Source organism: Perognathus longimembris, chromosome 11 (assembly GCF_023159225.1).
Source record: "Perognathus longimembris pacificus isolate PPM17 chromosome 11, ASM2315922v1, whole genome shotgun sequence".
Classification (NCBI taxonomy): Eukaryota; Metazoa; Chordata; class Mammalia; order Rodentia; family Heteromyidae; genus Perognathus; species Perognathus longimembris.
The window spans coordinates 11,428,650-11,441,331 of NC_063171.1; the positions used below are offsets into that span (position 1 = coordinate 11,428,650).

The following is a 12,682-nucleotide window of genomic DNA, read 5'->3' on the forward strand; positions in this document are numbered from 1 at the left end:
AATTTCATCTGTCACAGTGTGTGGCTCTTGTTACTAGAGTGTTATTAAGATAGAAATCAGCTCATTCACCAAGTAAATAACAGAGTGAAGGTCAATTTTTGATCAACCATATACAAATGCACTTGTGAATGCTTCCCAATTTCTAAAGTTCCTTACTGTTTTAGAGAACCCAGAGAGACAGGCAGGAGGGTAGATTATGTGGCCCACTAATGTCAGTTAGGAAAATTACTTGGGTCTTCCAACTCTAAGATGAAAGTCTGCTTTTGTTAAAATTATAATCACATAGATCAAAAACTAATCTGATGAAGAATGGTATATTCTTTAGTTTGGAAAAGAACAAATTCTGCCCTTCTCAACAAGGATAAACTACATTCCTGGGTTACATTTAAGAAGTATACTTTATTTTGTTTCTAATTTCCCAGATTGTTAGCCAAATATAATAGAGATACAAGGAAATTCTGAGATTTCATACTGACTCATGATGGCCAGACACTTTCAAGTATATTAAGTTGATGTCTCATGCCAGTGTCTATGCCAGCTAGGAACCAGGAATAAAACAAAGCGGGAGTACATTAACTTTATTTAGCTTCTTTCTTCATTTCAATACAAGTAAGTGAATGATTTTGCTGATTTTCTCCATCATGTTACTTATCTTTATTCCTTCAGCTAAAGGACTATTGTTTCTATTAAGTAATAAGCTTGAAGTTTGCAAATTTGTATAAGAAAGTGTGAACTCAGCATGGGTCTAAGAAGGTGATATGATTTTCCTAGGACTACATAATGATTATAAAGAGTATGGTTTCCTTGTAACCATCATTTCTCTATCCCAAGAACTGTTCGTTCCCTCTTCACAGGCACAAACACTTTTCAAGTGGGATGTCTTTATTAGAACAATTTTTTCTCTTGTATTTCCCTTATTTGCAGTTATAAATCAAATAAAATAGTCACATCTGATCTCCAAAAGCTCAAAGACATTGTTTATCAAAATAAATTTATTAAAAGTATTCAAAGACCACATCAAAGTTTAGCTGCCTTCAAGACAGATTTTTGGCACTCACAACAGACATTGTAGATTACTATACAACACTCACCCCATTTCACACTATTAAGAATTCAAACAAACCTTTTCAGTTTCAGCGATACAAAGAAAACAGTACTGACAATTTGCATACCTCAGAACTTCAATACCCTTGCACATAGTAAACTTGATATTTAGTACTAAAAAATCTAAAACAAAAACAAAACTACTATGTGGTAACACACACTGTTTAGGGAAAGGTGTACTGCCAACTAGGTAAGGCCACATAATCCCAGATCTATTGATCCTAACTACATTTGGACCAGTGTTATTACACTGTATCTTTCATCTCACATTCCGACCTTTTTAGTGAGATACACCCCCTTTAGACCACTCTTCCCTTCCTCGCTGTTCACACAGTAAGGGAAGCCATTCTGACACAGCTTCTCTTAGGCTCCAGGCTTCCTGATTCATTACTCAACTTTGAATCAATAGTTCTGAGTGATGATTCCTGAACACCCAGCCTGAATTCAAGGTCAGTCTTCAGAGCAATCACAGCCTTCCCCCTTAGGAAAAATGAAGAAATGTCCTCCCTTTGGGGGCTCTTTCTTTCGTCTCATGTATCATGGGGCTCTGCAGGGATCTGTGGTTTTTTACACAAGTCTTGGTAGAATTCAGACTCCAAGAAACGAGGATAAGAGTTGTTCTCCATCAAGTTGTATACCCTTTTCTGGGCAGTTGTAAAGCAGCCACTTGTAGCTTCTTGTATGTTTTGGGCAATCAGAGTCTTGGTTTGAAAGTCTATGTTTATCTGAAATCAAACAAAAAGGCAGTGGGTTGTTTGGTATTCAGTGTTAGAGACTGAAATTTAAGTATCAGAAAAATTAAAAATGTAATGTGTGGTTAGCTTCATTACCCAATTTTGGAAACAAAAACTAAAATGAGTTGCATATTAGTCCAGCCAAAGTAGAGAGCATTTCGATGCCTCATCCCACCTGATCTTGGACTTGATGTATTTAATATTCTTGTTTCCCTCTGGTGTTCAGTATGTCCCAAATATACTGTAAAGAAGGACCCTTTCTTCTTACCTCTTTAGGAGCTTCCTTTTCTATGAAGTCAGTATATATTTTCTTTGCTTTAGAAGACAGCTTTTGGGGTGATTTAGTTTTTTTGAAGTCTTCACAAGCCAACCAGAACTCAATATTTTCTTCACAGAACTCTGATTTCAAGAATGCCCTGAATGCAGCAAGACCATCTGAAAGGAGAGATGATAGCATGTATAAGATGAAGAAATGAGTGACTAAATAATGCCTTATTAGTGCAATTGTCTATTTTCTGTATTTCATTCCAAACTTGTAAGACTCAAAATATAGCTCTTTAAGTAGTTATATATGCCAGTGGGAAATGATTAAGTGGGCACTCTGCTACAAAAGTCTACTTAACTTTGCTGCCTATGAAAAACATTTGTAGGAGAGCCACAAATTCTCATGAAACATAGGCTCTTGAAAACTTTGGATGCAATGGAAAAGCTGACTCAACTGTGAGTGACTAACATTTTAATTTTTAGGCTAATATTTCCCCTTCCCCCACACCTGGTATTCCCTCCACGCATTTCCATTTAGTTTTCTGTCAAAGACTAACTATCCTCCCATTAACTGTGGTGTGGATGCACCCTTCCTATGCCCTAGTGATACTTGCAATGGATCCAATTCCAGAGATAAACTTACATTTGTTGGCAAGCAGCTCATCAAAAGCTTCTGACCATAATAATGCTTCCTCAGGAGAAGGCCTGCAAGAGAAGTCCAACACATTAGCTTATGTACTTTGTTCCTCTTTTCAGTTCAGCAGTTAGCTCTTTATATTTGCAAGTACTGGATGCCAAACTTACTTTATGAAAGTCTGCTGTTTGCTTTTCTTGCTGGCTTTGGGTTTCCCAGATGTGGATGAATTTTGCAAGAAGTAGCTCAAACGAGTCTTCCAATCTTTCAAACTAAAAATTTTAAAAAAATGTATATTTATTTTCACTAAGCAATACTTGAATATACCACTGCAGTTGAAAGCAGTGTTACTAAACAATGTCACAAACTAGCTACAGATAGAATAAGACAAAGCAAAAACATCATTTATTCTCTAAATATTTAATCACAGCTTCTTTTGTACTAAGCCTGTACATTCATCCTGTCCTGTAACTAGGGACAGGACTGCGCTAAGATATTTTGATAAATTTAGTTGTCATAATTCAAAAAGCTTAGATGCTATTTCTGGTACACAAATGGCAGCAGTTTGTCTCCCATGTTAATCACAATTTTGAGACGTTTTGCAGGTGAGAATCACAGCTGCAGATCTGCTTTCAGCTGGGTCATGCCTCTTCTCCCTCAACCCTCTGAGCAGGAGGTTCCAGACCAGGCTGGATGCTGTATGCAAGGCTGTGCAAGGAATGGGGTTCCCTCAAGCTCCGGTCCTTGTTCCACCCACAACCCTCCTTCTAAGCAGATACTGCAGAACAGTATTTCCTTACACCGTTGTGACAGGATGAGGTCTATTCTGTAAGTGAAAAATGATCTAAAACGAATATGCGCAGATCCAGCCCAAACATCCCAACCCGGCAGCCCTGTAAACAAATGTGAACTCACTGCCATCCATGAATGCTGCGGAAGCTATTTAGCCGTAGGATTCTGAACTCTTATTAATTGCAGAATCGGGCTCCTCAGCTCCTCAAACCTACTCAAGCCTCCTTCACGCACACAAGTGCAGAACACCCATATATATTTACTAAATTAACTTTTATTTTCTCCTTTCCCCCACTTCCCTGCAGGGGCGCAGGCTAGTCAATCCAGACCCCCAGGGTGCAGTGTCTGCAGCAAACCTGGGGTTCAGAGCTCCAAAGAGGATGGTCTGAGGGGTTCCAGAAGCCCATACTTACAGGGTCCGTTTCATCTTTTCCCGCTTCTCCTCGCTCTTGGGACCGCTGCCTGCATTCTTGTCCATGGGTACGCAGTCGTGCTGGACGGCCAAGAACATGGCACTCTGCATTATAGTCTCCTGCTGGCTCTGCAGCTGCTGAGGGGCCAGGCGCACCTCGCCGCCTTTTAAGCAGCAGTGTAGGGGCAGAGCATCACGGCATGGGCCCCACCTCCAGACTGTGCGGATTGGTCGACTTTCCCTGGCAGTGGGCGGGGCGGATCCCGCCCGCGGCAGTCACGGCTCCTACCAAAGGGGCTGGAAGTGAGGGCTCTGCTGACGTAGGCGCCCTTGGCTTTGTGCGCACGCAAGCCAAAATGCGGTGGTTGGCAGGGGGAGCAGGTGTGGGAGCAGACAGACGCCTTCAGTATGAGCGGTGGACGCTGACCTTTGTCTGGGCGTGGCGGCCAGGCGAATCTGAGGGCTCTACAGCACTGCAGCTGAAGTTTGCTGCAGGCAAGGGGGAGGGGCGGGGGGGGGAAGCCCTGGTCTTCCCACATCCACTCCTAGGTGATTCCCTCCTTCCCACCCCCTCCACACACACACCCAGCCCTCGAGTAAGGGCATATGCTACCAGTTGGACTTCGGTGGCCTTATTTTATTTTTCTTCTCTCCTTCCCTTCCCAACGGCTCCTTTGTTCTTTCCAGCCGTGCTTACTCATCGCGATGCTACCTGGTGTATAAACTGAGGCAGCTAAAAGACTCGCTTAATTTGAGGAAGGAAATGGGAACTGGAGCAACCTGCAGGGTTGGGTTCGCAGAGCAGGTTGTGCGACCTGCTCTGCAGCTCGCAGAGCAACTCACCTTGGACTACCTTAGGGAAGAATGTTAGTCAGAAGATGCTTTAATGGGCTTTGCATTTTTGATAATTACACATGTGGCTTACTGGGGTCTGTGAAGCTGCAAGGAAGTTTCTTAGGGGCCTTTGAAGCATCTACTACCGACACAAACCACAAAACTTTATTTTTTGTAAAGTGGGAGAAATGTGGGAGAGAAATTTTTAAAAAGTAGTTTTCAACTCTAATGCACATAAGTACAATAGTGGAAGGAGTCAGGATTTCCTCATGAATCATTTTAGAAAAGCTTAAAATTTACCAGAACAGTGGATTGACAGTATGTGGGTCTAGGGTTGGGTGGAAAGGTGTAAACAGTTTTGTTCATCTGTAATTTATTCACCTACAGATTTTTCTCTCTTCCCATCAATTACCTCAACTTCAAAGTGATTACATTTCACAAAATAGCAGAATTATGTAATAGAGTAAAGTAGTTTTCCCTGTCAAGTCTCTAAGTAGATAGGAAAATTGACAAGAGGGTATTAATTAGGCTACAGATGCACTACCTACTTTGCACTAGGTATATTAAAAGAGAATTGGAGACATATTCTGGAAAATTGGAACCAGCCAACACATTCTTTGTTGAGGTGCCAGTAATTGGAGCTCCAAGTTTGACTTGAGAGCCAACTGTGCAGTTAATACTGGAGAACAGTTATACATTTTGTGATAGAAAGGAAAATTATTTAAATCTTAGTAATACTTAAAAACCTGTCTGTAAGACAGTAAGGAAGATTTCTGTTCTGTATCATCAAAAGAAATGGATATTATACATGTACTTTCAGTTTCTCTGGTTCCCATACTTATTTATTATGTTTGACTCACAGACATATTTGCTGTGTTAAACGTTTGTAATATGTAGGAAACTTGAGTTTTCTCCAGAGTACAAACCTGGTTTTCACTTACAGCATTCAGTATATATATACTTATAGAGATTGAAGCTTACTTGTAGGTCAGGAATTCTGACAGACAGGAGGTGGGGAGACATTGAAAAGTAGAGAGCTAGAGGGAAGGAAAAAGAGGGGGTGAGAGACTGACCAGCCTAGCAAGAATGAGCTGGGTTGTGTCTGTCTGGAGACCTAATTAGAGGCAGGGAAAAACCAGTAAACACTAAGTAACTGTTGGGACAGTAACCTCACACCCTGAGTATTTTCTTATCAGTAATAAGAGAACCATGTGTTTCTTTTTGTTTTGTTTTTTTGGCCAGTCCTGGGGCTTGGACTCAGGGCCTGAGCACTGTCCCTGGCTTCTTTTTGCTCAAGGCTAGCACTCTGCCACTTGAGCCACAGCTCCACTTCTGGCCATTTTCTGTATATGTGGTGCTGGGGAATTGAACCCAGGGCCTCATGTATATGAGGCAAGCACTCTTGCCACTAGGCCATATCCCCAGCCCACCATGTGTTTCTTGTCAGCTTCATAACTCTATGCAAATCTTACCTGAAAAATGATATTGTTTCTAACTATTATAGGAAAGTTTCTTAATTTGAGCATAAGTGAACAAAACAGTGATCAACCATAGCTTTTCAAGGATCACCCACAGTTAATTAGGATTTGTGTGTGTACTAAATATCAGGATAATGTTGCAGATTTGTAGTGTCAAGTTCATAATATTAAATAGATACTCTCTAGAAAATAAGAGACTAAGGAAAATGTAGAAATCAATGATCACTTAAATATCACAGAGATTTCTAATCCAGAAAAAGTCTCATTTCTATATGTTTAAAATAAGTCCACACATAAATTGGGAAGACATTGGCTTAAATTGAGACTCTCTTGGATTTCTCTCTCTCTCTCTCTCTCTCTCTCTCTCTCTGTGTGTGTGTGTGTGTGTGTGTGTGTGTGTGTGTGTGTGTGTGTGTGTGTGTGTTTGTATAGTATTTGCTTTTCAGAAACTCAGACTGACACTAACAGGATTTTTCATGAAAACTGTGATTGACTAGTAGGAATAGAAATCAACTTGGTAATTTTTATAAGTATCAGTCATTTTAAGAGTTAAAACAATAGCTGGTGTTCAGACAGAAACCTTTCCTTAAAAGGTTGTCTTTTAAAAGGCAGGCTATCACATTTAAAGTGAAGGCTCCATTTTTTTATGACTTCCCCTTGGGATTTTTTTGTTGCTGTTGTTGCGATTGGCTTTTAGGTAAATAGGATTGCTTCTGTTAAGATGACACATATTTTCCATCCTGTGGTGGAGGAAGAAACAATGCAGTGGTTTGTCAAAGTTGCACAGCAAAACCACAGCTCACTAGTGGCTTTTAAACTAAGCATACACTTTTCCATGCTAAGGCTTCCATGCCCTCTACTGGACAGACTATCTGAACACAGTAGTAAAGGTTCTCAGGGTGGGGCTTGAACTTGTTATTATTATTTTTTTTTTTGCAAACAAAAATGATCTGCGATTCTAAAGTTGTAGTTAATTTCTTAAAATGTAATTTTCAAACCCAGAAGCTACTGCAAAAAATTAGTGTTTTCCCAGAGGTGACTAGACTTAAAAGTAATACTTGCTGTGCCTTGTGAAGGAGTTAATTTGATCAATGCTCCTGTTGGTAATTGTAGCCGGGTGGGTGCCTCTATGATCCAATAAATTAAAAAAAGGGGCAGGCATTTGACATTCTAGGTACCTAGGGAATTCTGAGTAGAAAGATCTCAGTCCAGGTGATCCTAGATAAAAAGGAAGATCTTGTTTGAAAAAATAATGAAATCAGAAAGTGCTAGAAGTGTGGCAGAAAGCCCTGACATAATTCTTGTCTACTGAGATAATGACACTAGTATACCCCACACTTCTGAAGACAAACTAACATGTTACTTCTTTTCACAAGGAGTATTTAAAAGAGTATATTGGCTAGACTGCCCATGATTGGGGCATTTTTTTTCTCATTTTTCCTTATCCCTGCTGTATTTTAATTATGCTCTTTTTTTGTTCTTATTTTTAGGGTAAAGTAACGATAGTACTGTACATTATTAGAGTGATTTCTCCTAGGCCTTTTACTGACTTATCATTTAGAACTTGCTCCATATACACTCGAGTTCCTTTTTTTTTTTTTTTTCCAGTCCTGGGGCTTGAACTCGGGGCCTGAACACTGTCCTGGCTTCTTTTGCTCAAGGCTAACACTTTACCACTTGACCCACAGAGCCACTTCTGGCTTTTTCTGTTTATGTGGTGCTGAGGATTCGAACCCTGGGCTTCGTGCATGCAAGACAAGCACTCTACCACTACGCTATATTCCCAGGCTCTGAGTTCCTTTTTATTAAACTATTAAAGAGTTTCTTTTAGTAAGGAGTATTTTTATTAAACTATTTCCCCTGATAGAGAGTGAAATAAGATGTGTTTGGTCCATCTGTGTACTTGTTAGCATACTGTCAGAGCAGTGCTATACTTTGCTGAATTGGGTTATTCCTCATTCTCTGAAGATAGGAAATTTAGTCTCAAGCATCATTTTAGTGACTCTGGAGTTGTTCTTATGATGCATTTTAAAGTTATTTTACTTTTTCCTATGTGAAATTGGATGTGTTTTGATGTGTCTACTAAAGATGAATATTTCATAAAATGTCAGGCTGAACTTGTTCTATAAATGTTTAGTTTTTTTTTTTCTAAATCCCTCTCCAAAAGTATGTTTTTTAAATTCTCTCAAAGTATTAAGAAAATGGAGGAGAAAGGAAGGAAACAGGCTGGACTCAATCTTCTGCAGATCGGGACTCTTTATTGAGATAGAGCATCCATAGAGGGACATAGCCTTCCTGGGGGATTGGAGACTGAGTGTCAGAACTGGGATAGGAGCTGGGTTTTTATGAGGTCTGAGCCAAGAAGCCACTTGATCAAGGAAGATGGGGGGCTTTTTTCCTGGGCCCACAATGAAATGTTTACAGCCAGGCTTAGGTAGATTGCTCTGTTGGAGTCAGAAAGTCTGCAGTTATCTTTGGTGGCTTGCATATATCCCCTCGGGAAACAGGGTGGGTGTCAATTCTTCACAAAGAGCTGAAGATTTCCCCCTCTTTATGAAAGGGTTTCAGTTTTCCTATTACTGATAGTTGTTCATGAGTTTGGCTTTCTTTTAAAGTTGATTTAAATCTCTTTAATTCTTTTTTTTAATGATTTTAAACATTTTAGAATTTTGAAATATTTCCTTTAGATGTTCAGAGACTTTCATCTAATTTTTTGTCTTTGTTGCATAAAGTAGGCTTTTAATTATTAAAAAATATTGACTGTGACTATAAATAATACTATCTCCTACCACAATCCCTAAGACTGAATTTGGTTTAAGGTTCTTTGGCAGGGATTCCATTGGTTAATATACTTTATCCTGAACCATCTTACACAGCACATCACAGTCATGAGCAGACTCGGCATGATCACCTAGTATAATAAAAGTCACTTCAGGTTGCCATGACTCACAAATCATCAGAGAATGCCAAGAACGTTTTGCTTAGATCTGAACCAGAACCTCATTAATATGATAGACCATAGTTGAGATAAGGATGTAGATTGCTGGCTAGTTTTCTTCAACTTAAATAAACTATAATAAATAAACTATTCAAATTGAACTTCTGGCTCTTATTGTGAGTATAAAAGCACATAATATTTCCTTATCCCAGGGCTTTTCCATATTTAGTAGCCATTGAATATATAAGGGATTCTTGGGTGAGGTAGGAAAAGATTACAAAGGGTCAGACAAAAAGTTTTAAGTTGAGCTACCAATTTCACAAAAGAAAAAATAAGTTGAAGTTAACATTTTTTCATGTATCAAAAGTTTACAGTTCAGGGCTGGGGATATGGCCTAGTGGCAAGAGAGCTTGCCTCGTATACATGAGGCCCTGGGTTCAATTCCCCAGCACCACATATATAGAAAATGGCCAGAAGTGGCACTGTGGCTCAAGTGGCAGAGTGCTAGCCTTGAGCATAAAGAAGCCAGGGACGGTGCTCAGGCCCTGAATTCAAGGCCCAGGACTGGCCAAAAAAAAAAAAAAAAAGTTTACAGTTCAAAGATGAAATAATTCCTATTGCATGTGGTGAAATGTTTTATGGTACAGAAACTCTTCCAGGTGTTATTGTTGAAAATAATCATCTCTAGAGGTAATTGATCCGACATACAGCATCTCTCACAGAGGCTAATCTTCAGGTCTTGGGAATCCCAGGAAGAGTTCAATCTTGTTGACAGTCAATGTGAATGGTTGCTGATTTTGGCATGGCTGAGCTTACTCAGGCATCTTAGGATAGGCTGTAGAGAGATGTGTTGTTTGGGCTTTTTCATGCATTTTGAGGTTATTTAAAACAAGCAAGTAAAAGTCAGTGCCTTGCTCTGCCCTACATATAGCATCCTTTTTCTATGACCTCTGAGAAAGTCTGGTATTTTCTTCCCAACTTCCTTTTGAAAATGTCAATATCTTACTTAGTTGCCTCATGTTCGTTAGGGAGACCTTAGACTAGGGAATTCAATATATAGCTGGTACAGTCATTTGTTTCATCTCTTTTAAGTTTGTTTTTGGTTTATTTTATGAAAAACAGTGAAACAAACTTGAGAAATGCTGGATGACAGAAGTGAAATCCTGAGCTTAATTCAGCTTAATGGTTTACTTAAGTTTCCAGGAATGACTGAATTCTATTGGACACGTAAAGTGAGAGTTCAGAGAACATATCATTCTAGAAGGAAGAAGGATAAATTAAGTGTCATAAACTCTGATACATAAAGATCTAATGCTGAGCACCTGTAGGTTTCCAGAGGAACTCCTCAGGCCTTCCTCTAAAAAGTAGCAGATATAAGAAGGTAATCCATCTTCTTACTCTAACAAGTCTCAAACTGGTATATATACTTCAAGTTTGACAGACTATGACTGAACCCTCCCTCCAATATGGCTTGTTGTTTTGGGTAGTTTAAATGTATATGAATGATTGTATAGTTGTCTGGAATGTATACGTCAACACTGATGTCAAAGAAACAGGGAATGTTGGTTCCAAATTATTCATTCCTCTTATAACATTACTGAAACTTATAATCCTTTAATTATTTTTCCTAAAATCCCAGAAGCAACTGAGAATGCCAGGATTTTTGTGAAATTGACATCCTGTTCTTTATCTTTTCCAGTTCTGGGGTGGGAAGATGCTGCCTTTTCCTCTCCAAGATCCTCTCTTGTACTGGTGAGTGACTGTGCTAAAACATAAAATGCATTGGAAAGACATTTTATGTGTTTTCTGTCACTGCTTACAAGGCTCCAGTATCTCATTTCCTCTCCCCCCTCCCCGCTCCCTCCTCCCCCTCCCCCCCCCTCCCCCCCTCCCTCCCCCTCCCCCCTCCCCCCTCCCCCCTCCCCCCTCCCCCTCCCCCCCTCCTCCCCCTCCCCTCCCCCCCCTCCTCCTCCCTCCTCCCCTCCCCCTCCCCCCCCTCCCCCTCCCCCTCCTCCTCCTTTCTTCTCCACCAAAGATGACCTCCTCTTTTGAAGACTGATTGTCTTTATTTTTGGTACCAGAGATTGAACCTAGGATCTTGGTGTACTAAGTATGTAAGGGTATGCTCCTAGCCTGTGGACTGCTTTCTTTTTAACTTTATTTTTATTATTAGGGTGTTATTATCCTAATACCATTTCATAGATCAGGTAAGGTCATATAGGCTGTTTTTTCATTTGAAAGAAAGAAGTGTTTCTGAACAATGATTCATAATGTGAAGGTAGTATGTTTGTGAGTTCATGTGTTACAGGAGGCTAAGGAGGGGTCTAAGTGATATTTGAAGTTCTAGCAGAGCTGAGTTTTAGATGGTCAGGAGAAATTTCTGCATAAATCTCTCAGGCATAAAATAAATCAGGACATGTTTTCTTTAAATATGGATAAAGTTATCTCTTCAACTTTTACTACAACGTGCATTCATTTGTCCCATATTTTTGCAATTTTCTCTTTCTATTCGCTCTATTAAGCCATTCTTTTCAGTTGAGTTCTGATCTACATGCTGTGAATAATCCCTATGCTTGTAACTTCTCATCTTAGTTCCTTGTAGCTAACTGTCCCAGCTTCATTCAATTAGATGACTAAAAAGTAGTTTAAACTAATTTGCACCATATCTTCTACCTATACACTAAAGCTATTTCTTTGTCTTTTTCACTGTTGACCATCAAACACTCTGACACTTGTGAACAACATGGAGGCTAGGTGGTGGTCAGTTTTGAATTCCATCTCTTTTCCTACTATAACTAATCTATTCTACCTGTTAATTTTATTTCTTAAGTATGAACTGTTTTTTCTTCATGCCAAATTCTACTTTCCTAATTTTTTCTCCTTTTCTGCACTAAAGCAACACTGCATCCTGTAGTCTTTTTCTGTGATTACTTAGAGTTTAGTTATTTTGATTTGCTAAAATCCCCCCCCTTTTTTTTTTGCCAGTCCTGGGGTTTGGACTCAAGGTCTGAGTACAGTCCCTAGCTTCTTTTTGCTCAAGGCTACCATTCTGCCACTTGAGCCACAGTGCCACTTCTGGCCATTTTCTGCATATGTGGTGCTGGGGAATTGAACCTAGGACTTCATGTATATGAGGCAAGCACTCTTGCCACTAGGCCATATCCCCAGCCCTAAAACACTTTCTAATAATGGTTACCTTCTTGATAAGAACAACCATTGGCTTTCCATTGACCTTAAGACAATCTCCCAGTTCTTAATCTGAATGACATGATACTTTTTAATCTGCCCCCTTAAATCTCTGAAGATTCTTTTTTCTTTTTTTTTAAATCACACCCACTTTGCTGTGCTTGCTGTTATCCTATGTAATCAATTTACTTTATTCTATATATTTTCTTCTGGCACTGTTCAAACTTTTTCCCTTTTATTTTAGGACCTTTTTTTGGTTTTTTTTTTCTACTCTTTATCGACATTTCTCCATTTGTAGGTATTGTT

At 39.5% G+C, this 12,682-nt stretch overlaps 1 protein-coding gene across 1 annotated transcript; it reads right to left on the reverse strand.

Annotated features, from left to right (window-relative positions):
• Positions 1–965: 965 nt before the first annotated feature.
• On the reverse strand, positions 966–4,082 carry Rgs2 (regulator of G protein signaling 2). Its single transcript, XM_048357668.1, has 5 exons — positions 3,942–4,082; positions 2,907–3,008; positions 2,746–2,807; positions 2,107–2,273; positions 966–1,829 (listed from the first exon to the last, which is right to left on the reverse strand). Exons 1-5 carry the CDS (start codon positions 4,049–4,051, stop codon positions 1,635–1,637), a joined length of 636 nt encoding a protein of 211 aa, XP_048213625.1. The 5' UTR covers positions 4,052–4,082; the 3' UTR covers positions 966–1,634.
• Between the last annotated feature and the right edge of the window lie 8,600 nt (positions 4,083–12,682).

Coding starts and splice junctions, on each gene's coding strand:
- Rgs2 (XM_048357668.1), bottom strand. CDS start 4,051: ATGCAGAGTGCCATGTTCTTGGCCGTCCAGCACGACTGCGTACCCATG. Junction 3,009..3,941: donor GAAAAGATGAAACGGACCCT/GTAAGTATGGGC, acceptor TAAAATTTTTAG/TTTGAAAGATTGGAAGACTC. Junction 2,274..2,745: donor TGAGCTGCTTGCCAACAAAT/GTAAGTTTATCT, acceptor CTCTCCTTTCAG/ATGGTCTTGCTGCATTCAGG.